The sequence below is a fragment of the Cygnus olor genome, chromosome 9 (genome assembly GCF_009769625.2).
Source record: "Cygnus olor isolate bCygOlo1 chromosome 9, bCygOlo1.pri.v2, whole genome shotgun sequence".
Taxonomy (NCBI): domain Eukaryota; kingdom Metazoa; phylum Chordata; class Aves; order Anseriformes; family Anatidae; genus Cygnus; species Cygnus olor.
In genome coordinates, this window is record NC_049177.1 from 22,386,410 (window position 1) to 22,408,928 (window position 22,519).

A 22,519-nucleotide genomic window follows, 5' to 3' on the forward strand; every position below is an offset into this window, starting at 1 on the left:
CTGCACAGACCTCAGACATTTTGGCAAGGTCCAGTGGAAACCCCCGGATAGGAAAGGGAACATCTGTCCATCTCCTTCCCATCCAGGTGCTCCATTCAATGATTTCTTTAGGAAGAAAATAAGCTATAAGCTCAGTTGTAAAGTTTCTCTTGAATTAGCTGTATTGTTTATTAGAGGGCTATTTAGAGAGGAATTTTCCGTGCTGTGCAGGAGAGCTGAGAAACTCCACCCCAAAAGGAGCCACTGTACTTCCAGAAACATCCCAGAATGGAGCAGCAAACAGATCTGGTACAGATGGATTGCATTTCCCCCCTTCTGCAGCTCACAGATACATCTCTGTTGGTAGCTCTGGTCCTCCCCTTTTTGTGCCTTCCAGTCTACTTAGAAGAGGGTGTAAATTCAGAGAACATATATGGAAGGCAACATCTCATCCATGCTGGGGTAATTTGCATCAGGGAGAAGAAATCTAGCCTACCGTCCAGCGTGCTAAACTGGGAGTTAAGAAGCCCAGAATCTGACTTAATGCATTATATTCGTCATTTACTTTGTCTTAGTTCTTCATTTGTAAAACAAGGATTTCCCCAGTGCCACTGGGGAGAGAATAAACAAAGATTGTGAATCGCTTAAACACTGTGATAATCCTGATCATAAATACACACAGAATGTTTTTATTTTGATTGCTTGCTCCATAATATTGCACATAAGGCACAGAGAATCGCCATCCATGGGGATGTGCTGAGCATCGAGAAAAAAAAAGATCAGAAAATCACAATGAAACTTAAGTGGTCTAAACCACTTTTTTTTATGCCCATAATAGATCATTTCATATCTGTGTACTAATGGCATTCCCTTTGCCATTGCACTACTCACAGATCCCCATTACCTATGAAATAATTCTCCGGGACCTCTCTGAAATAATTGTTTTTTGTTTTTAATGTACGTGGATGTTTTCAAACTGATTTTTGTCCTTACTAAATACTTCTTACATGCAAATGCTTGAAGAGCGCATTCCCCCTCTGGCATGCCGTATGTTTTCTGAAGGAAATTCTGCTGAAAGTTCTTGCAGGGTATTATTAGATTGAACGATCGCTGCCCACCTCTGCTAGAACAGGTCATACTTTTGCCTGCATTCCAGTGAGCTTATGTTAGGTCCATAATAACACCAGCTCTTCCACAACACCTCCTTTATTAATCTAAATTTACCCTCAAGGACAGCCCAGGGATAACCTCTCAGCGAGCAGCGCAGGCAGCCAGTCCCCTTCTCAAGAAAAGCACCGCTGCTTGAGAAACCCCACTGCGTGGGGGGGAACACAACAGGGCTCCCTGATGCTTTAGTTTGGGAAATTTTAGTTGTGCAAATATTATATTTTCTCATCCCAAATCTTGTTTTTTCTTTCCCCGTTTTTAAGCATCTACTTAATACTGTCAACAGTCTCTGGAGAAACATAAGTAAACCTAGACAGATGAAGACAAGAGCAGAATGTCATCTTTGTTTTCTTCGGCATCAGATCCAATATGTAAGAAAATTGGGAGAAGGAGGGCAGGAATGAATATATTTCACAGAACAGCAATATTTTGGTAGCGCTGGAACAGAATTCACCAGGCTCTGAAGATAAACCAACAGGGATATTTGCTCTTTGAAATGCAGTAATTAAGGTCTGTGAACAGAGGCTTAGGAACGTATCAACTTGCAAAATGGCAATAGCAGAAGATGAAGAAAATAATATTAAGCTGCAGTTTTTGCATACATTTATTTTGCCGGGAGTGCTAATCCAACTGAATTAAAAATGAAGCACGGCAGTTTGCAGATAAGATAGCCCGAAATGCATAGCTGGAAACCTGTCACTTACGGTAGCACTGCTTTCCATCAGCCCCCAGCTCGAAACCGGGATTACAGGCACAGGTGAAGGATCCCAGAGTGTTCACACAACGATGAGCACACCTGGCTCTCCCTTCTGCACACTCGTCAATGTCTAGGAAGCAGAGAGAAGGGCAGAGACAAACATTTGGGTATTAAAATTAAAAATATCTCCCTACACCCACATGGCTGTATTTCCGAATGTCCAGTGAAAACAGTTTCTTGATGTTAGTCTACAAATGATGAATCCAGGAAGACTGAACCCACAGCATTATTCTCCAAATTAATCTGTTTGTCTAAGCCTCTCCACATGAATATTTACAACATCAAACATCATATTTACAGCATCGGTCAAAGTAGCTTGTTGATTTTTCCTATAACAAGAGCAAAGGCAATAGGAGCCACATGAAGAACATGGAAAAATGTCCTAACTCCTACTACCCTTAAATTATCACTCATAGCCACTCCATTTAAATTAACGGAGCAGGAATTATCTGTTTACTTCCTGGATGTCAAATGATCTGGATTAAATGGTGGCTGGGTCTCGGTAGGTCTGATGAAGACAGATCCTCTCTGTCACATCCCTGAATCCTGAAGTTTCTTCTGCATAAGTCCAGCAGGGAGGCAATTCCTGTCATCAGAGGAGTTTCATACCACGTGTGAGAAAGTAGAAAAGGTGAGGAGCCGTACATGAGCAGACTGTTCTTCACACAGTCCTCTGTCAAGCAGTCCCTTCCTCAGCTTTACACTCAGTCGTCTGCATTTTGGAGTTAAATGCTATTAAAGGCATCCATCTTCCTAAAATCTCAGTGGAAGAGCATGAAAATATTTTTAAGGAAAAAAGATACGCCTTATACTAATTACTGCTGCTGTGTAGTGCAGCTGCAAACACCAACCTCCGTGCAAAGACGTGTGGCACCCACCTACCCGACCTCCTGCTCCCACCCTGTCCTAACGTTGCCTTGCAAAACGCAAATTATTCACTGCGACGATCCCGGGTCAGAGCGTCTCGCGCCCAGGACGGAGCTGTCAGGTGTGCAGCTCCTCGCCCTTTCCCACAGCAAACCGCTTTCCAACAGTTTTTTCTCTCCATATGTGCTGTAATCAGTCCCATGCTCACGGCCCCCTGCACTTGAACACGAGTAGCTTTATGAATGCAATCAGCCTACTTGCAAAAAGAGGCCCCAGGCAGTGCAAACACCGCACACTGACTCATGAAAATTTCAGGCTGAATGGCAGCTGCTCTGAAGCTGCAATGTGTGTAGCTGCTGTTTAGAATAAAATGGGCTATTTCTCCTCATTCTGTAATTAATTGCCACTTTACACATAGAAAATGTTGGCAAATGCCTCTAACGTTCTTTTCGCTTTTTCTGCTTTTCAAATAGAAAAAAAAAAGTTGGAAAACCATACCACAGCCACCATCCTGCACATATTTCTTCATAACTCGTAAATACAGCTAATAGCTAAAGTATCAGCTCCCCTGACACTTTCCTGCCCTCTATCTCCTTCTAGCTTGGTTTTCAGATTGTCAAATACCAGCTTGAATTTGGCAAAAAAATGCTTTGAATAATCTCTAGGAGAAAAAGCTTTTGTTTCATAGTATATTCACAGTAAAAAATGACGCCTAACATTTCAAGACTGTTGCCATGAGGTCAGGAAGAAAATTTGTTCCGATATATAACGTTGCAAGTTATCTAGTGCTTGAGTTTATACATAAATAAACAGAACTGTCAACGTGCATCCAAGACAAAACAAGGAACATGCTGACCCTAGGATTAAACACACTGCTGTTTCCACCTACCAATCATCGGTGTAGGGTCGACGCTACTTGGAAATACTTTACTTTTTTGGTAACCTTCCTCATATGAGTAATCCCAGTAAGACTGGAACTGCCAAGGTGCGCAGTGCTACTCACAGAAGGGTTTACAGAAAACTGAGTAAAACATCCAAGGCAGGAAGTATTTTGCAAAGCAGCCAGCATTCTGTACAGACAACACAGCAATTTAAGTATTGGTAAAATTTTGGCCAAGTTTTCAAAAAGGGGAGTTTGCAATTAGTGTCGCACCCTGATCCTGACAAGGCTGTTAAAAATCTGTACACAGTCAAGTCTAGAGATACTTTGCACTCCATTAAGCTGATAAACTACCCTTGCTTCGAAGCACCGTGTTAAAAGAGAAAAACAGGTATTTTGGTCACTAATTCCCACTCATTTCAGGTCAGAAATGCTTTAGATCCTTTTGAAAATCCCAGCCTAAGTACAGGACTTTGGAATTCAACTTTTTAAGCTCCTTTCTTTGGAAATCTTAGACTTTGTGATTTCTTTCTTCACAGTAGTTTCTCTATGAATATGGAAGCAGTTCTGCTAAAAAGCCCTTTTGAATTCTAAATAGGTTTTCAGTGACCTGGTTCAGTGTTACTTGAACCAGTTTTCCAGGAACTGTATCTGGGGCATTATTTTAAAGGGACACTACAGCAATAACACTACAGCACCCACAAATCCAGTTCCTAGAAACTATGATTGAAGAGATCACAGGGTAATTGCCATTACTAAAATAGTCCCCCAAGACAATTGGCTGACGTAAATATCACAAGGAGAAATGTTGTTTCAAAACACATACATATATTTGTCCAACATATTTCTTTCCATTCAAAGCTCAGTAAAGCCAGAGCACGGAATAATACCCTTCTTCCCAAGAAACAGTCCGCATTTTCTTACCTAAGCAGGACTTCTTGTCTGCAGAAAGATAATGCCCTGGATGACACTCGCATTTGGCAATTCCTCTCTCATTTTGACAGATTTGTGAGCATCCTCCATTCCCACTTGTGCAGGGGTCTATCACTGAAACCAATTAGAGCACACTGTCAACTTAAAGGTCATACTTGTGCCTGAAAATGGTCTTACCTGCCATCGTTACAGCTAACAACTAAGATTACGGTAGCCGTAAAAGATTAGACTGAAAAAAATATTTGACAGAAGTCGGTGTGGAGTTAAATCCATTGTTTTCCTGTGTGCTATTTTCTCTGTTGTTGGACAGCATTTTCCATAGAGCAGCAGCACTTTAAACAGTGGGCAATTGTGGTTGTATTATTCCTTGGAAGCAGGACAGGAAAAGTACATTTCATCCTTATTTTGCCATAACTGAGCAGATTTCAAGAGTTGCTCTAAACAATAGCAATTAGCACTCCAGTACATGTGAACCAATAAACACATACAGTGGTGGAGTTTGCCACAGAATAATGTGTATTTAGAAGTCTCTAGAGAAAATACATGCTGAAGAGCCCTCAAAAGATTTCTTTCAGTCTAAAAACATATGGCATTAATGTTGTACATCAAGATTTTTTACTTTTTTCAACAACAACACACCATTTCAAGGATAAGCAACTCTAAGTGGCAAGAACTTAGAAACACATTTATAAAGCGCCTGCAGAAGTCTCCACCTCAACACCTTCAATGTGGTTTACGTGCTTATTCCTGGAATGCATACCTGCTGGAAGCATGTACCTGCCCAAAGGCTTTGCACACATACAAACTGACCCATAGACAGGATGATTTGGGTTAAGAGACAGAGTTTTCATACCAAAATCTGATATTCTGCACAACGTTGAGGTTTCAACATGGAGTGCTAGTTACACGAAGACACTGGTGAAGAACATTAGAGAGGCAAATTTGGAGGATACCTTTGAAAATGTGTCCCCTAGAGTTAGGCTTAGTTTCAAATAAAGCTTTTTAAAAGTCAAAGGTATTTCCTTACAATTAAAATTGTAATTCACTTTTAGCTTTTCACTAATTACTGTCTGCTTTGAAACATTTGACCAGTATTCCTCGCTTGCCTCCAGCCTGACATCTCCTTCGTTGGCTATCTCAAGGTCTGTGCAAGATAATTTCCACAGGAGCACTGGGAGGAAAGTCAACATCAGTTGAAGGTGTTTTCCTCTAGACCTTGCAGCTTGGCTCTTCCCTTGGCTAACCCCATAAACAAATATATAGAGTTATGTAGAAGAAGGGGCTAAGAAAAAAACAAAACCAAACTATTTTATATAGAGACATTTAAATATGTTGGAATTTTATTTTTCACATCCTCCAATTTTTGCTTTCCTATTCTGTGTAGCCAGTGGAAATTTGTGCCACTGTTGGCAACAGAGGACATGGCCCCAAAACGCCTCAAATCCCCTCGTTTCACCTCCTGGCATCTCACGAACATAACCATTCAAGTCTGCAGGCTGAGTGTCTGGCATGATAATATAAAATAATATCACTGTTAAGGATTTAGAACTGAAATTTTCTGTTGGACTTTCAACACGATAGGTTGCAAATAGGTTTCCGAGGGACAGCAGCACTTCATCCTATGTGACACTTTCAAGGCTGACAGCTCAGCTCTGCAGTTAAACAGTTTGCTGTCTACAAAGGATTTAGCTTCAAGCAAGAACTCGTTCCCTGGCTGATATCAAATATTGAGTTATTTGCTGATTCTTTTTTTATTTGGATAAATTAAATGAAATCACTATCAAACAGCATCTGTTAAACCTACATATTATAAAGGTTTTCAGAGCATCCGAAGCTTTAATTTGAGAATGATTGCAGCATAGAGTAAAACTTGTAATAATCTGTGACATGACAACAAGCAAACAACAAATTATAGGGTACTCAGTAGTAAAATGTAGTAATTTGAATAAAAATAGCAGCCTTGGAAGCCCTTAGACAAGATAAAAGTTTGTAAAGGAAAGAGATTTTCAGGACATAAAGCAACCACAGATTGATTTGTTTTACTTGCTTTTGTTTTACTCTGACATATCTGTTCCTTGCGTCACAGGCAGGTTTTAGGAAAAGCTAAAAACAACTCATTAGTGTTCTTTCTCCGACACATTTGGCTCTTATTGTTTGACTTGCTAACATTATTGGGTAACTGACTCCACCCTATGAAACTCTATCCCAAGCTGTTAAACACTGTGGCCAAAAAATCAAGACCAAAAAAAAAAAAAAGAAAACTTTATAACCATTCAGTTTCCTAGCTGTCTCAGGACATCCAGGAATCTTGTCTGAAAAAGCCACGCTGGTGCATTGATCTGTGATGGCAGTAATGCATTTGATAAACTGTACGTGCTGTGTGTGCTGCGGACCCTTCCAGAAAGTCACTGCAAGGTTGCAAAGGACGCAGTCTAGTTTTCCAGTCCTACCTCTTATGCTCTCTAGAGCAGCAAATGAAAGAGAACTTGGTCTCATCAAACTCATTTGCTTGCTCACAGCAACCGTGACTTTACACCGGAGAAAATATAGAGTGGTCAGGATTAAAAATTCCTTCCCCGGCAGAGGGAGAGTTGTTGGTGGAAGCTGTTTATTTATACATGGAAAATTCAGAATGGGTAGTGAAAGATGTTTGTTCCTACCACTCCTGGGTAACCCAATGGAGAATTCTTTTTAGCAGACATCCTGTAAAGCCCATGTCCCTTATATAAGCACAAAAGCCACTGCAGCTCCCATCTATACACCCCTCACCTAGAGCCCCTGTCTCTCCACTTTGCTGCCGTGCATCTCCGTGCCTTGCAGTGGCTGTGCAGGGCAGGCTGCACCCTGCCAGGCCCGGGTCTTTCCGCACTGCCTCATGGGGCGCCTGGGTGTGGAGTCAGCCCCTGAGCAGCCCATGGGGTGGCTCACACTGCAGCACAGCCATGGCTGCTGTAGTAAACGCCCTCGTGATCCTGCAGTTTCTCTGTCCAAACTAGCACTACAGCAGCCATCCCTTCTGGTTGGAAACTAAAACCAGCCAGGCTCACCTCCTCCCACCTCTTCTATTTAGAACATCTCTAATTGCCAACCCAAATGTATTCATGGCCACTTTAGGCTCATTTGTTCCTGTAAAAATCTTGTCCATCAGCTTAACTAGCACTTTTCTCTCCTAGGTGTTTACTCGCTAAGGTATTTATGGGATGAAAGCATCCCACTCAGACTTCATTTTGCCAGGCAAACTCCTCTTGCAAGACAGATTCCTTCCTCTGACCACAGCTCCTCTCCTGGGGAGGTTGTGCTATTATATTTCGATTTACACCATCCTAAAAGCAGGTAACCAGCATACAAACAGGCTCCAAATAGGGCTCCGTTGTTCAGCAATTACTGGTGACGAACTGCTGCCTTCGGTGGGTGCCTGACCCTCATCAGCCCCACGGCATGAGGGAGCCAACCACCTCCAGCGCCAGCAGAGGAGCAGCAAGAGGCTTGGAGTCGGCCTGGAGAACAGAGCAGGCCCCCAGAGCCCTGTCCCCAACAGTGCTGTCCCTTTCTGTCTCTTTCTGCTAATCCCCGGGGACACAACGCGGCCGGCAGGTGGGAGGCCATGAGGAAGGGAGCGGGCCGGGGCTGCCGGCAGCCGTGCGGGGAGGCCAGGCCTGGAGGCCAAGCGCAGGTTGCACACAGCGGGAGCTGGAAGCAAGCTGAACAGCAGGATTTACTCACACTTCATACGGAGCGCGTAAAAACCCCCGAGCAGAAGAGCAGCCATATGGAAACGGTTTTGTGACAGGAATTTTAGCGCAATAAATCCACAGATTTGGCCCTATCTTTCGCTGGCATATTCAAGGGTGCAATGTGTGTGCGCTTGTGTTGGCGAGGGGAGGTTTGATTTAAAAACTGATGAATTTCTTAAAATATATGGAAAAAAAAACAACCACCAAACCCAAAGGTAGCATTTCTGTTCTGCTTGCGAGTACTGCATAACCTGAAGGGGAGGATGAATGAATCAGATTGCAATTAGGAGCAACATAAGCCAAAATCAGTTAAAGAACAGACTTCATGTAGAATAAAATATGGAGGCCAACTCTGCACGCAACTTGGTGAGTAATGAGGATTACAACACGACCAAGTTCCTCACCTATCTATCTCATCATGGCCAGTGTGCAATCAGCAGCCAGGGGTCTGCGAGGCCAAAAACACCTTTGTGACTGTCAGCTGAGGCGAACTTCACACCTCAGCTACGTGTTGGTTTAACCCCGTTGGTAATAAGCAATTCCTAAAGCTGCAAGTGGGGGGAAATAGGAATGGGCAGAGGCCCCCAGCACTGTCCTGGGGGCTTTGACATGGCCTGCAGCATGTGCAGGCAGGTGGTGCAGGACTGCTGGCGCTGGTCGTGACCGTCACCCAGCCACTGCTCCTGCCCGCAGCCCCCCGTCAACACAGGGGCTGATGGTCAGAGGCGAGGAAGCATTGTGGGAACACACGTCAACAACCCCAAAACGTATTTCCCGTTTCAAATATACGAACAACTGCAAAAAACACACAGTCCTGTAATTTTTACAGCCTTACGGAACTGCTTTCATCGATGCACCTGTTCCCGTCCCCTGCGCCGTTCTCCCTGGCAGTCACAGTGCTGGTTTGACAGCGTCCCGCATTGGCGAAAGCCAACGACTGCAGCAAGAGGAAGGGAAGATCTGAGAGCTGCGATGCTGACTGAAGTACAGCCACCCTTTGATCTGACAGCAGCAAAACACTCGAGGATCTGCCGAGGTAAAGAGGGAAAAACAGAGCAGCCCCACTGGCACTTGCCCATTGTTTTTTGTCTGTCCCCACTATTATTGATTAAAAAAGGGGAATTGTCTTTCAAGCTGATTTTCTCAGCCTCATGCATAGGAAGCAGTAAAAGACAGGAGTCACAGGCTCTGCAGGACTGCAGCATGGACATACAGAGTAAACAACAAGGCATAAGACAATTTTAACTCCTCTCTAAAGATGCTTCTTCTTTTGCTCAGGCAAATTAATATTCTTTTGTGTTCAGCATATATCCCCAGCCTCTGGAGAAACGTTTCTCTTCCTGCCAAAATATGTTAACACACACCCACACCTATTCGCACGCTGAATATAAAAATAAGATCGATCATCTGAACCTGTTATTGTGCTGCACGTATGTACGTGAGTGTGTACATGACTGCATCTATATATATTTTAACAGGAGGGATGTACAATGTTTGCCACGAGGAGCTGGAAAGACTATTTGATCCTCCATGGAAGGCAGACTCTGGACTCACTGATGTCAGCAAAAAGCTTTGACGTTTATTTCAGCAATATTAATATTAATTCAGTTATCTGTCATAGACATTAATGAAGTGTTAGCCACAAAAGCTGCTGCAGGAGGCATTTCAGCCTGTACTACCATCAGCAGACAACTAGTTGCTGCACTGACTATGTGCTAAAAAGAGAAGGAATTTTTTCCATTGCTATTGACTCTCGATGCCCAGGCAGCAACGGCCAGGACACCTCCCTGCATGCTGCACCTGGCCTTGCTGTCTGGTCTGCACCGGGGACGAGGCTGCCCACCTCTGAAAGCAGCTTCAGTTTCCGTGAGGGAGGCACCGACACACTTGGAGCTTCCCGCTTGCTCTACATTTGTTTCCAAAGACCCATTTTTCAGTAAGAATATTCAAATAAGATGGAAAAATTTCAGGACGTGAAAATGCCTTAAGTCGGCTCTAAGCGACAGAAGAGACGCCTCGAATTTTAAAGGTGCCATTTTCCTCCCTCCTCTTCTGGACATAAGCCAGTTTGGAAGTGGCAGCAGAGAAGCTCTGCCACCTGCGGTGCCTCATGGCATGGAGACAAGGGGACAGTGTCACGGCATGTGGGGACGGTGGTGGGAGGCCACACGCAGGGAAGACAAGGACCTGCGGATGGGCTCCATCTCCACACCTGTGCAATACAGATGCTGACGTTGATAGAGAAAAGAGACTTTTCTGACTCCAGGAGAAAATGGAAAATTCTCAGCGAAGAGTTGTCTCCAGCCCGTGAAGCCACCAGGTTGTGTGGTTACTTCAGCTGCTATCTGGGAAGTTACCGAGCTGTACAGTGGCAAAGGAAGCCCCAGCACGAGCCCCGCTCTCTGTTCAGGTCATTGCTCAGCTCCGCAGCAGCCTTGCTGTCCTCTCACACCTGAGTGTCTCTTAGGCTTCTGTGTGGCTGAAAGAAGCTAAGCTTTGGCCTTCAACATACATATCTCAACCTATTATTACCTATAATAATGCTCAATGTTTTTACAAAAGAGTATGAAACCCTAGTTAGACAGTAACCATGGGGCTAGAGCAAGCACTCTCCTCAAGCCTTTATCTTCCATCACCTTAAATCCAACCTCACGAATGACAAGAACTGTAACCAGATATACTGTACTTTTACTTGTGTGACAAAGCAAAGAGTAGAGCTTTGTAGAGATACCTTCTTTGTTGCTTCCTCTATTAAGATCCATAGTGTGTGGAAGTCTCCACAAAGAGCTGTTTCTCAACAGCTCTTCTACATAAGCCAGACATCAAAGATAACAGCTGGCACCAGAGATGAATTGGGCTCTAAAATCTCTGTTCTGCTTTCACTTCTTGGAGTTCAAACAAGAATAAATTCCAGTGAAGACAATGAATTTACATCAGTCCAAAAACACAGCCTGGTACTACAATAAATATGTTTTCTGTCTGATTTTCTGCTTTCCAGACATCAGTTGGTTAAACTTTAACGAAGTTAAATTCACTACGTTAACATAATCAAGGCATTGAAAACAAAGTAGAAGGACTGGGCAGTGTTACCCTTGGTTATTTTAATTACCTGATTTGTAGTGAATGTTCAGGCTGGCACGCATATCTAAAAATGAATTCAGTATTGAGCAAAATCTGAGGGACAAAAAGCTAAAGAAGAAAAGGAACACTGAAAAAGATGGGATTGTGGCACAACACAAAGTAACAGAGATCATCAAAGGATTCAGGAATAAAACATTTTACTTTCGCATGCTGTTCATCACCAAAGAAGATAACCCACGTTAGAAATCATTTGCCTCGGAGTACAAGCAGGAGAGTGCTATGAGGATCATGCTGGTGATGCAGGGATGGACTGCCAGGGACAGTCGGGATCCCAAACACGCTGTGATGATGCGGTAGCAGGACAGGACTTGCTGTAAAGGGTTTGTAACAAAACTTCAGTAATCTTCCATGCAATCGCATGGTAAAGTAGCTTATCGAAGACCTTATCTTAAGCTTATGGAGACCTATTTGAGTCTTCAGATGTGGGCTGAATATCTTATAAGAAGATAGATCCACTTCCTTATGTATGGGAAACTTCCAAGCCATCTAGGCTGCAAAATCTGCTTCCCTCAAGTCATTTTGGCACTTTTGCTCCCAGAAACATAGGATTGCCAAAAAAGAAAAGAAGACGTGGAAAGAATGAACATAACAGAAATCTGGGCTGCATTCATCTCAAAAGCCTGTATAAAGGGATGCGTGTTTTTTATTTCTGTAGCTGAGATAATAAACTTTCATAACAGCTCATTTCCAGAATGTGGACCCTTTTTATTCTTAGTATGTTTGAGAGATTGTTACATCCTCTAAGGTATTCATGGAACAAATATTATTGCTAATGTAAGCTTTATTTGAAACGCTAGATGTTCTGCTCAGCTGCACTAGGCCAAAGGAGACGTGCACTATTCCTTTTACTTCTTGATCGGATGAGTGCTCAAAAAGGCACATATAAACTGGTGCAGTAGACCAAGCAAACTCTCCATTCCCACCAGTATCTGGTCAGTGCAAGCAGCTAGTGCCCAAATTCCAACGCTGGGCGCTCCTGGAGAACAGTTTTATAAAAAATGCTTCTCCCTGTCCTCATCAATTAGCCTCTGTCTTGTGCTCCAATGCATGAGAGTTTATTATATCCATTTATTTTGGTGTCTTGTCTAAATAGCTAAATGGAACTCAATATTCCCTGCTCAGTATTGTGTGTATCCATTATCATGATAGCAGCTCTCTCTGACTTCCTTCTGTCTCTCATCTTAGGATTTATTTCTGTTCCTCCTTGATAATTTTGGAGATACTCTGAATAAACCTGAACATTATATTAAGTATTTTTAATAACTCCTTTTGAATGCTTAAATTCCTGAAATGAAAACTCACTTTCTGATAATGTTCACAGCTAAGAAAACTCAGAACTAAGCTTCTGATTATTTGTGCCACGGGAATACTACACACTGCCCACAGAATCCCCACAATACCTACTTTTTGTGTTTATCATTCACTTCTCTCAATCTTTTTTCCCTTAAGCCATGTTACTCATTTTTAGTATGAAATTCCCTCTCCACCACTGCTGAAAATGAGACTATTCAGAGTGAGTAATGTAATTCAAACATCACATCTTAGAATTCTGTGTCTTCCCTGGTCATACCTCATCAGAGAGAGATGGATTTCTCTTTTTTTTTTTCTTTTCTTCTTGTAATTCATAGGAAAACACTAGTGTTTCTATGTAAATATAAACCATTTTGCTTTAAATTAATTTATTTATTTCACACTTGTGTTTCCTTACTCATTCCCTCTCCAACTGACATAGCCAAGAAAAGATTCAGACTTCGCCATATTTTTAATTGCAGTTAATTTCCAAAATGCTGAAAGTCTTTGTATGTGGTGAACCCAACAAACCTAAAATGGTAAATTCCTTAAATTAAAAAAAAAAAAAAAAAAAAAACATTATTCCCACAGCCTGAGTGCTAGTACATCTTGTGTCCTAGTTGCATCAGTAAATTTACTGCTGAGATAATATAAGAAATGACTGATGACATATTTGGCTGATTTTAAGTACAGCCAAGGGAATTCATGCAAGAACTGAGACAATGACAAAACTGGGAGTGAATTTATTCTGCAGATGTGGCCCGACCATACTTGACCATTCTTCTCATATTACCTAAAACCAGGCTTAAAAAATGCTCAGACTTGGAAAAATGTTCTCATTTGACGGGAAGACCTTACATTTTTTAAAGCCTGCTTCAGAGCAAAAAATATTTTCACACAATTGCATCACAGAAACATTGGATGCCGTCACTGCTTTGCTCTCAAAAAAGAGAACAATTTTGGAAATGTCTGTTTTCTTGAAAACCACTTGAACCAGACAGGATAGTGATATCCTTCATGAATTAAGCAAAATTGAGACCAGGAAAGTCTACAAACCTCTGCGTTTATGTAAAAACATTTTTTTCCCAGTGATGTGCTTGTAACATTTACTTACGTAAGCACGTGCGCCCGTCGGTGTGCAGTCTGTATCCCACCTGGCACTGGCAGTAGAAGGAGCCGTGGGTGTTAATGCAGCCCTGCTGGCAGCCTCCGTTCACCACTGCACACTCGTCCATATCTACAAAGAGCAGACAAATGACAGAAATTACAAGACAGCCTCAGCAAAGCCATACCCCGGTTCTCCTGGAGTGTATGTAGCTCATACACAATGCAACCACGACGCTCCAACTGTATTTTTTTGTTTATTTATTTTGCTGCTGCACTCTATACAGAGCAAAGAAAATTGAAATTTTATGGTGTTTTTCAAAGTTCCCACGGGCACTGTCTCTGTAGTCTCTACTTCTGAAGCCTTTGCTAATTAGAGTGGTCTGTGACGCTTTCCCCTGGGGGTAAGAGAAAAATACAAGGAGAGAATGACAGTAAGCTAACACATCCAAGCTTGCAGGTACCACTGGTCAAACATTTGGCTTTCACAAAAATTTGCTGTATGAAGATTTCCTTTTGCATCAGGCCTTTAATCTCATTAGCAGGGCTGCTTGGGGGTACAAGGACATACAACTGACATGGGAAAAAGACATGCAAGAGCAGAGCTGATGCTCTCAATCAATGGGAGTTTTGGCACTACATATGAAAAAAAGGATGATTTTGTGCCACATTTTCTGTGGCTCTGGTCCCGCAGGCTTCTCCGAGTTTTCCTGAACCTTCTGTATCTTCTTCTCGGGTGACCTCCCTGACAGGGAAGTGATTTCCTGACCGTACATGCTCAGCATCAGCAGGCATTGCTCTGTATTTCACAGTTTAGGGGATTACATTCAGTCAAATGAGGAGAGAAACCACCATTAAACCGGCTTGAGACTGTGCTGTAACATTTCTCCTGAAAACGAAGACAAGGATGGACAAAAAAGACCTAGAAAAGTTTAAGAAAACACTTGAAGGTTTAGAACCCACAAAACTGCATTTTCAAAAGTACCACATAAGCAGTTTCTGCATCTTTTCTGCAACTCCAGAATACTGTAAATAGCATTTGATTGGCATGTTGATACCACTACCTTAAAAATTGACACAGAAATCATCGAAAGTAAGGGCCAGTTAGTTCACTCCGTGACAAAATTTCACCTGGTAGATACTCGTCTTGGATCTGTCTGTCCTTTCCTTTGCAGCCCTCAGGGATGGCAGGTCCACAACCCTCCATCTCACCCAGGGGCGATGCTGGCATGAAATTATGCTGACCACTGAACACATCCTCCTGTTACTAAACCCTTCTGCAATAGGCATCTGGAAGGGACCCTCCATTACTACCTAAATATATATATATATATATTTAAAGACTGACAAGGACTGAACTGCCCTTTGGATCACATTCTGAAACCATCCTAAAGGATTTAACCACCCAAAAATGCCCAAGCAGGTGTGCATGAGGAGACTGGGACAGAAAGAAAGAAAAGAGTGGCTCCATGGAGAGGCCAGCCCATAACTGCTGCTGCAGGGAAGGGGCCGGCTGCAGAGCCAGGAATGCGGAGCGGAGAGGAGCACGGAAACAAGAGCACAAAGAAGGTTTTTTCCCCCCTGGTGTTGCACTCGAGGAGCATGGGGTCTGGCTTTCATATTTTTGCTGTTGATATATCTGCTTTGCATTTAGCTTTTATGGTTTACATTTTTATGCTTTTATGTTTATTCCATTTTAGAAAATCTAATCAAAATTAAATGAAAAAGGAAGTTTTAAAGATGACTTGGAAACACACGACATCCTGGTCCTCAGGAAATGTATTTATAAAGTTAAATTTTAATATTTCACATGTGAATTTCACTCACCTAAAGTGAAGTCCTAGTGTTGACTAGTGTTTAAATTCAGACCATTTGCTAACGTGTGCCACTTTTTAATCCTTCTGCTATATCTGTTCCTTCATTAGACTGTATACTATGTACATTTCCTACTGCCTGGAGACATCTGGAATACTTTTTTTAAAACAGAAGTTTCATTTTTTTAATGTAAACAGTAAACAGAAAATGTTATTCATCTTGTTGAATACTATACTGTTAAGAAACACTCTGCTGAAAAATCCCAGGATGAAATCAAAACCAGGAAACTATTTGTCTTGAGTAGCAAAGAAATAAAATAAGCAAAAAGGCTCAGAAAAGTATACCAAGGAAGCAGCTGAGCTATATAGTACAACACATTCTAGTATTTATACTTCCATAAACTTAATTATTTTAAGCTTTAATATATTAATTTTATAAGCTACAATCAGCCACAGAATTTCTCTATGTACCAAATACAGCTTTAGTTTAGGATATTAGCACTTACAAAGGAAAAAAAAATAGCCAAGATAATAAAAAATGAGCAATTAGAGTAAGTGCTATTTGTCAGAGCTAGGTCTGTTCGGGCATTTTAGTGCCTGGATTTCCAGGAGAGCCCTTGGGAGCTCAGCACTGGCTGCAGCCTCCATCAGCCCGCGTGTCCCTCGTCCTGCTGTGTCCCAAACCACTCACGTCCCCACATCACCAGACCGCTCCATGTCCCCCTCATTGGCTTTGCCTGTGTGACAGCCCACCCTTCTGAGAGGTGCCCCCCGCCTGCCTGGGGCCCCAGAGGGCTCCGTACTTCAGCACCGGCCCTGGTGGGCCCAGCTTTAGGTACCCATCACCAGGAGGACAAAAGCAAAGGTGAACAACAGTATCCTCTCCAATATCATCCAGATACCTGATGGACAACAAACATACTTTGCTCGCCTCATAAAACACCCTTCCAGGCCCAGCAAGGCACTTGGAAGGCAGTACAATTAAACGAAGAACAAAAGGCCCTATAACAGACTTGTACACACAGCCTTACCCCACCCCACAACTCCCTGCAGCTGAGGGGGGAAATCACCAGGCGAGATGGAGGAGCACACCACGCAGCGCCACCGCCGTCCTCCCGGGAGGCCCGAGCGGCGAGGCCGATGGCAGGCGAGGCCTTCAGCCCGAGGCTTCCTCTGCGAGATCAATATCGTCAGGACTAAACGTCGAAAGATGCTTTCGCGTACTGAAGATATAATCAAGAAAAATGCAACGTGCAGTCGCCTTCAGTGCCTCCTACATCTCCGGGACAGGAAACAACACTGCCCCCGGTTACAGAAGAAAAATGCCTTAATTATTTTGTCTAGGGAGAAGGCCGAGAAGCAGACACTGACCTAAGTGCTTGAGCTGCACTTGAGAGTTTTACAAGTGTAACCTATTTGCACTCTTACAGTAAAATAGCTACACCTGTCAAGGACAAACACACCAGGAAAGCAACAGCTTACACTGTAAGAGGTATACAAGTGGCCGTTTCTTTTTCTATGTGGAAATAACTTTAGAAATGTAAAATTATAAAGTCAGTCCCCATGGGATTACAGGAGATTGCATCTGTTTAACTACATACTATAATTAAATTTGGATTAATTCCTGCTGCAGATCAAACTAAAATAGCTATGTGCTCAGCTTTCTACAGTTACATTCAGGATGCTTATCTGAATAACTGGAATTTCGAGCCATTTGGGGCTTTCTTATTGCCAGTCACCCTGTGCCGAAAGCAGTTCTGTCCCCAAAACAGAGGCAGAGCCATCCATAGAGGCGAGAAGAAAAACGAGAAATTTGTGCTCCCCAAAGCTATCTTGAGAAGGGGATTACGCTGCCGGGTGAACAAAGCAGAGTCGGGATGTGAATATCCTCCAGATCACCTGTGAATTTTAGCAGAGAGAGATGCCTTTTGGTGAGATTCACCAGTGCCCGCTCTCCATGTTGTACACACGCAGCACATGCTCTGCTGCCTGCTGCTGCCAGTCCACCACCGCCTGCCCGAGGATTATGTCCCGATTTACCCACTGGTCATCAGGAACAGTCTTATGGCCAAGGCAAAAGTCAATCCTACTTGTTGCCAGGATGCAAATTGCCTTAGCCGTCACTGCCTGCAGCTTCTTTTAGCTCTTCAGGCCCCTGAGTGATGGCGTGCTGCCCGTTTGTGCACCCCAAACGTGGAGGAGGCTGCAGCATGCAAACCCCAGGGCTGCTGCCAGCACCGTGCCCCTTCCAGGGCAGGCTGTACTGATGGTGTTATGGATTTTAAGTCCTCTGTACCGCTGAGTGGGGGTTTTGCTGATCGTGAAGTTTGCCCCCAGCCGATTTGATGGGCTGCTTTGGCAACAGGTTGATTTCCCTGCCAAATACCTGTTTAAACACAGAGCTGTGAGATTGCTTGTTAGGAATTCAAGGTCATCACATCAGTGGCTCTTGTACACAGCTTGTAGGATTTTTTTCATACTGTTACTTAAAATGCTTAGGAACAGCTATGATCAATCAGTTCCTTAAAAATAAACAGAGAGCGGTGCTAGACACAGATAATGAGTGGACCTGCAATTATGCTTTTATAAAGGAAAAAAAAGCAGGCTGTTGCCAGATCAATTCCCCACTAACAGCAGCTTAGCTTCTTAAGCCACTAAGAAACATAAACAGGCAAAGCTAAAGAAAGCCCCAGAAGAAGGAGAAAACCCGTTCTGACAGCAGCAGGGCTGAACATTTGCAGGAGCCTCAGCAGCACGCGTAGGTCGGGAGCAGGGGCAGCCACAGCTCCCACGTCCCTGAACAGGGGGAGCTGGTGGGTCCAAGGCACTCACACTTGTACCAGGTACCTCCTTAAACCCACACGTAACAAATATCTGCACGGTCACGAGCCTCCAGAGGGAAGTATATACCCAATATAATAACCACTGGACAGGCACTTCATACGATCCAAAATCCTTTTTGCTTTTAAATCCAATTTTTTTTCCTTTTTTTTTTTTTTCTTTCAAGCGACTGCAGTCTTTGCAGTCTCTACTCCCACAATGAATACATCATCCTCTCTCCCACAGGTCTGCAGTGATACATCCCTGACCCTCTTTCTCTTCTGTAGCTATATGCAAATACTTGAGCTCTGGTGCAGGACAGCTGCCACTTCAGATCTCAAAGAGCCTGCAGCAATACTGAAAGAAAGGCCTGCTTTTCTTCCTAATTCAGTTTACTTTTTAGGGCAAGGCATTCCTCATAAGGTCATTTTTTGTAACTAGAGCTCAAAAGTGAGCCCACGTCAGACATGCCGACAGCCCCAGAGCAGACGTGAAGGGCTCGTGCACGTCAGGAGGGAAGGTAACTCCTCAAGGGGACATCTTATGGGGCAGAATAAACTTTTCATTTTGCATTAGCACCGTTAGCTCCCTTCTTAGGCTTGCTGCCACAGGAGCGAGTGCTAAAGAAAGACCTGAATGGCTGTAAATTGCCAAAGGAAAGCTGCTCCCTACCAGGCTCAACCCAGCTGTAAAGAGCAACACGAAGAGAGGCAGCGACCAAATGAAATTAAGCTGTGAGCATCACCCACCCCATAGGCACTAGGGACTTGCCGGGGTGCCAAGAGTCACATCAAGCTGGGAGGTGCAGAGCAGCATGGTCACTGAAGCCAGGAGCAACAGCCCCTTTCTTGAAAATGCGTAATTTAGCCTCACCAAGGCCAGGGACCCCATGTACACGAGTAGTCAGGGCTTACTTTCACCCAGTTAAAATCAGCTGGGCACACGCTCACACTTGGGGACCCCAACCTCCATGGTACCCCCTGGGGACCTGGCCCGACAGGATTTCACAGAAGCACAACGACACCCTTGTTACCAGATGCCTAAGAAATACTACATGAAATTGGAACGGATGACACATGCACATCGACATTTTCCATTCACCACAATCCGCCCAGCTTACTGCAGGAAGGATGCAACCAACGGAGAGAGGAAAACACAAAACCCTACTTCCATTTATTTAACGGATGGTTTACATGGATGGTTTTAAATTTATAAGTTTGGGTTATAATTAAAAATAATTATAGTAATTATTTATAAAAAATAGTGACCAGAGGGAGGAAGCACGGTCTACTCTTTGCAGCAGCATCTTACAATTTAGTAAAGTCAGGGTTTGGTCTCTTCTGTGCCCAGGGAGCTCTGTGGGTCCACACGTGCTAGGATTAAGCAGTCAGTAACAGGGAGGGTGGAGAAACAGGGAAGGGAAGACTGGATCTTATGTAAACAGCCACAAGGAGAAACATTAAGCGGCTATATGTAAAATTATCACAAGTGGATAAACTGTTCATCTCAGTATTTTTCTGGATTAGGTTAACAAAAATCCAGCTTTCCACTCATTTGTGCTGAATCACTCACCCAATCCCTTCAGTTTGCTGAACTGCAGCTCGTTTAGTTCATCCGACATGAAAACTCCCTTATTGTTTGGTATCTAAAATGATATTTAGAACCAGCAAAGATGGATGACAGTGCTTTCCCTTCTGTTATTTGTGATTAGTCTGGTGTATCGATTCCAAAGGATGTTTAACCTCATGCAAGTTACAGAGTGAAAATATCATATGGTCGTTCCCCACCAATTTACATGGTGGATTTTACACATCAATTTCATGTGTTTCAAAGCTGACTAATTTGTATACTTAAGGGAGAGGTGAGAAACAGGCTCAGTACCCAGTCATGTATAAGCTGATCGCAAAAATCAGAAATTTCTGTAAGAGTGAAACGTAACGTAAGAACCACCATTGCTATAAGCAGATACATTTATGACAGACTCAGCTCCCAGCTTCCTTTAAATCACACAGTCTCCCCAAGTCTTGAGTTTGAAAATGCCCGTAATTTGACAACCAGTGTGAATCCATTCACAAATGTACTTACTATTACGCGTGACATGATTTGCTCTTCAAGCAGAAGTTTTTTAAATGACCTCTCCTGTTTGACTAACATTAAAGTTGTTTTCAAGGTTTGAAAGTTTGATTCCAGGAGTTTTGAACCTCCCGTTGCTAGAAAAATACTTGTCCAATTTTGCCACTATGAAAGTTGTTTGACATTAGCATTGACTCTAGAAACAAAACACAAGTTGTAAGTCTGGTCAAAACCAAAGCTTAAAATTCAAGAATAAAAAGCAGAATTTCTGCTAATTTTAACTGAAAACGTGCTTCTGTTTCACCGAACCAGACTGAGCTGCGAAGAGGGAAGAGGGCAATTTTTTATAGCTGCAAGATTTTAAATCGCCACGTCTTCCATGAACTCTAGGGCTCTTTTTTATACTTCACAAAAAATACCATAAATATGTTACAAGCTCCTTTGAGTGGTCCACTAGAACCTGATGTTAAAACACCTTGGTGAAATAGCTTTCAGCATAGATAAATGTGCTCCTGCGGAGCTTGCTGGGTCATTTTAAACTGTTCCTGCTCCTGGGCTTTTATTTTTGCTCCTCACCTATTTGTTTCTGCCCTTTTCTGGCCCCTCCAATGGATTATATGAGCATCCATTGTCTGCTTCAGTTCAAAGTCAGTCAGGTTAGCTCAAATCACTGCTGCAGCTTACTTAAATTTCAGTAAGTCACAGGTGTCTGAGGCAAGCTCGCTACAACAAAATTAATTAATGGAATAGCTTGAGCAAATCGTACTGAAAGAAGCATGTCAAGTCTGATAAGAGATTGGTTAAAAGGCATGGTTAAGAGATTCCTTACCCAATTTAGTCCCTGAGAACCAATTGCACGTTGAAAGAGGGCCCTTGTTAGTGCGGCGAGTTCTGCACAATGTTTCTTCTTTGCTTGGGATTAAGCACAAAGCAGCTTTAACCTGCACTATTTTGGCAGGGTTATCCAATTAGCCATGCACAGAAACAGGCTTTCCAAGTTATCTAATTATTTGCCTTCCCCTGAAAATCAATGGCATTTTTAAAAAAAATGCTCTTTATAAAGGTTTGTCTGACTTTCAGTCCGTCACCTTCCTTCAGACCTCCCTGGTGATTTGGTCACACTGTAGGGGAGAATTTGCTGCCCTGCAGTTGGTACCTTGCCCTATATTTCAGATATTTTTCCAGGTAGCTTCAGTGACTTCAAGCTGTGACTAGGTCGGCTTTCCTCTCTCACAGCCCTGGTTTATCTGTCTTTATACCGAGCACACCAAAGGACACCGGGAAACGCTTAACAGCAGTCATCTATGGGTCTCTGCCTATGTTAGGTAATAAATATTTATGTCCAGGTTGGAAGGGAGATGCATTTCCTGATGACTGTTTTCAAGGAGGGAAGAGGAAAGAGGCTTCTCTAAGGTTTGGCTTTCCTAGGGCGCAGCTGGGGAGGTGGGAAGATGCTTCTGGGGAGAAGAGATCAGAGCTGGAAGCACTGAACAGGGCAATCCACCCGGACAAGTCTTAAAGACCTGGATTCAATCTCCTGATCTGTCACTGCCCTTATTGGACAATAAATACAGGAATAAATTGCTGTGAGGTGTCATGCAACCCCATCAGTGGGAGCCATAGTTGATTTGAAAGAATGACATTTGATTTGTGAAAGATCCTGGTAATCTGAATTCATTCTGGGGACAGGTGGGATGTTTTTTTTTTCTTTGTTTGCTTGTTTTTTGTTTATTTGTTTTTATTGTTTGTTTGTTTTGATATGGTTTTGTATCACTTATGTAAATACTGGCACAATGCAACCTCTGAAAGTGGTGACTTGTTCCTCACCAGTGCCTGGGTCCCGCCACCACAGACCATTTCTCAGGTGTCCCTCGAGAGCAGACCTCCTGGGAAAAGTGATGTGAAAAGACGAAAACGGCCGATACCTGTACGGCTGCTTTCTGCTTGGTTTCAACGCCTG

At 43.1% G+C, this 22,519-nt stretch overlaps 1 protein-coding gene across 8 annotated transcripts in view; it reads right to left on the reverse strand.

The window, feature by feature from the left end:
• Window positions 1-22,519, reverse strand: part of LOC121074688 (multiple epidermal growth factor-like domains protein 6) — a 194,819-nt gene that overhangs the window by 53,711 nt on the left and 118,589 nt on the right. For all 8 annotated transcript variants that reach the window (XR_005822483.1, XR_005822486.1, XM_040567077.1 and 5 more), the window contains 3 exons: window positions 13,863-13,985; window positions 4,575-4,697; window positions 1,851-1,973 (listed from right to left, as the gene is read on the reverse strand). Coding sequence is in view for 6 of the 8 variants with exons in the window: in XM_040567077.1 (XP_040423011.1) it covers window positions 1,851-1,973; window positions 4,575-4,697; window positions 13,863-13,985 (369 nt within the window). In the remaining 2 variants the exon portion in view is untranslated. The remainder of the gene's footprint in view (window positions 1-1,850; window positions 1,974-4,574; window positions 4,698-13,862; window positions 13,986-22,519) is intronic.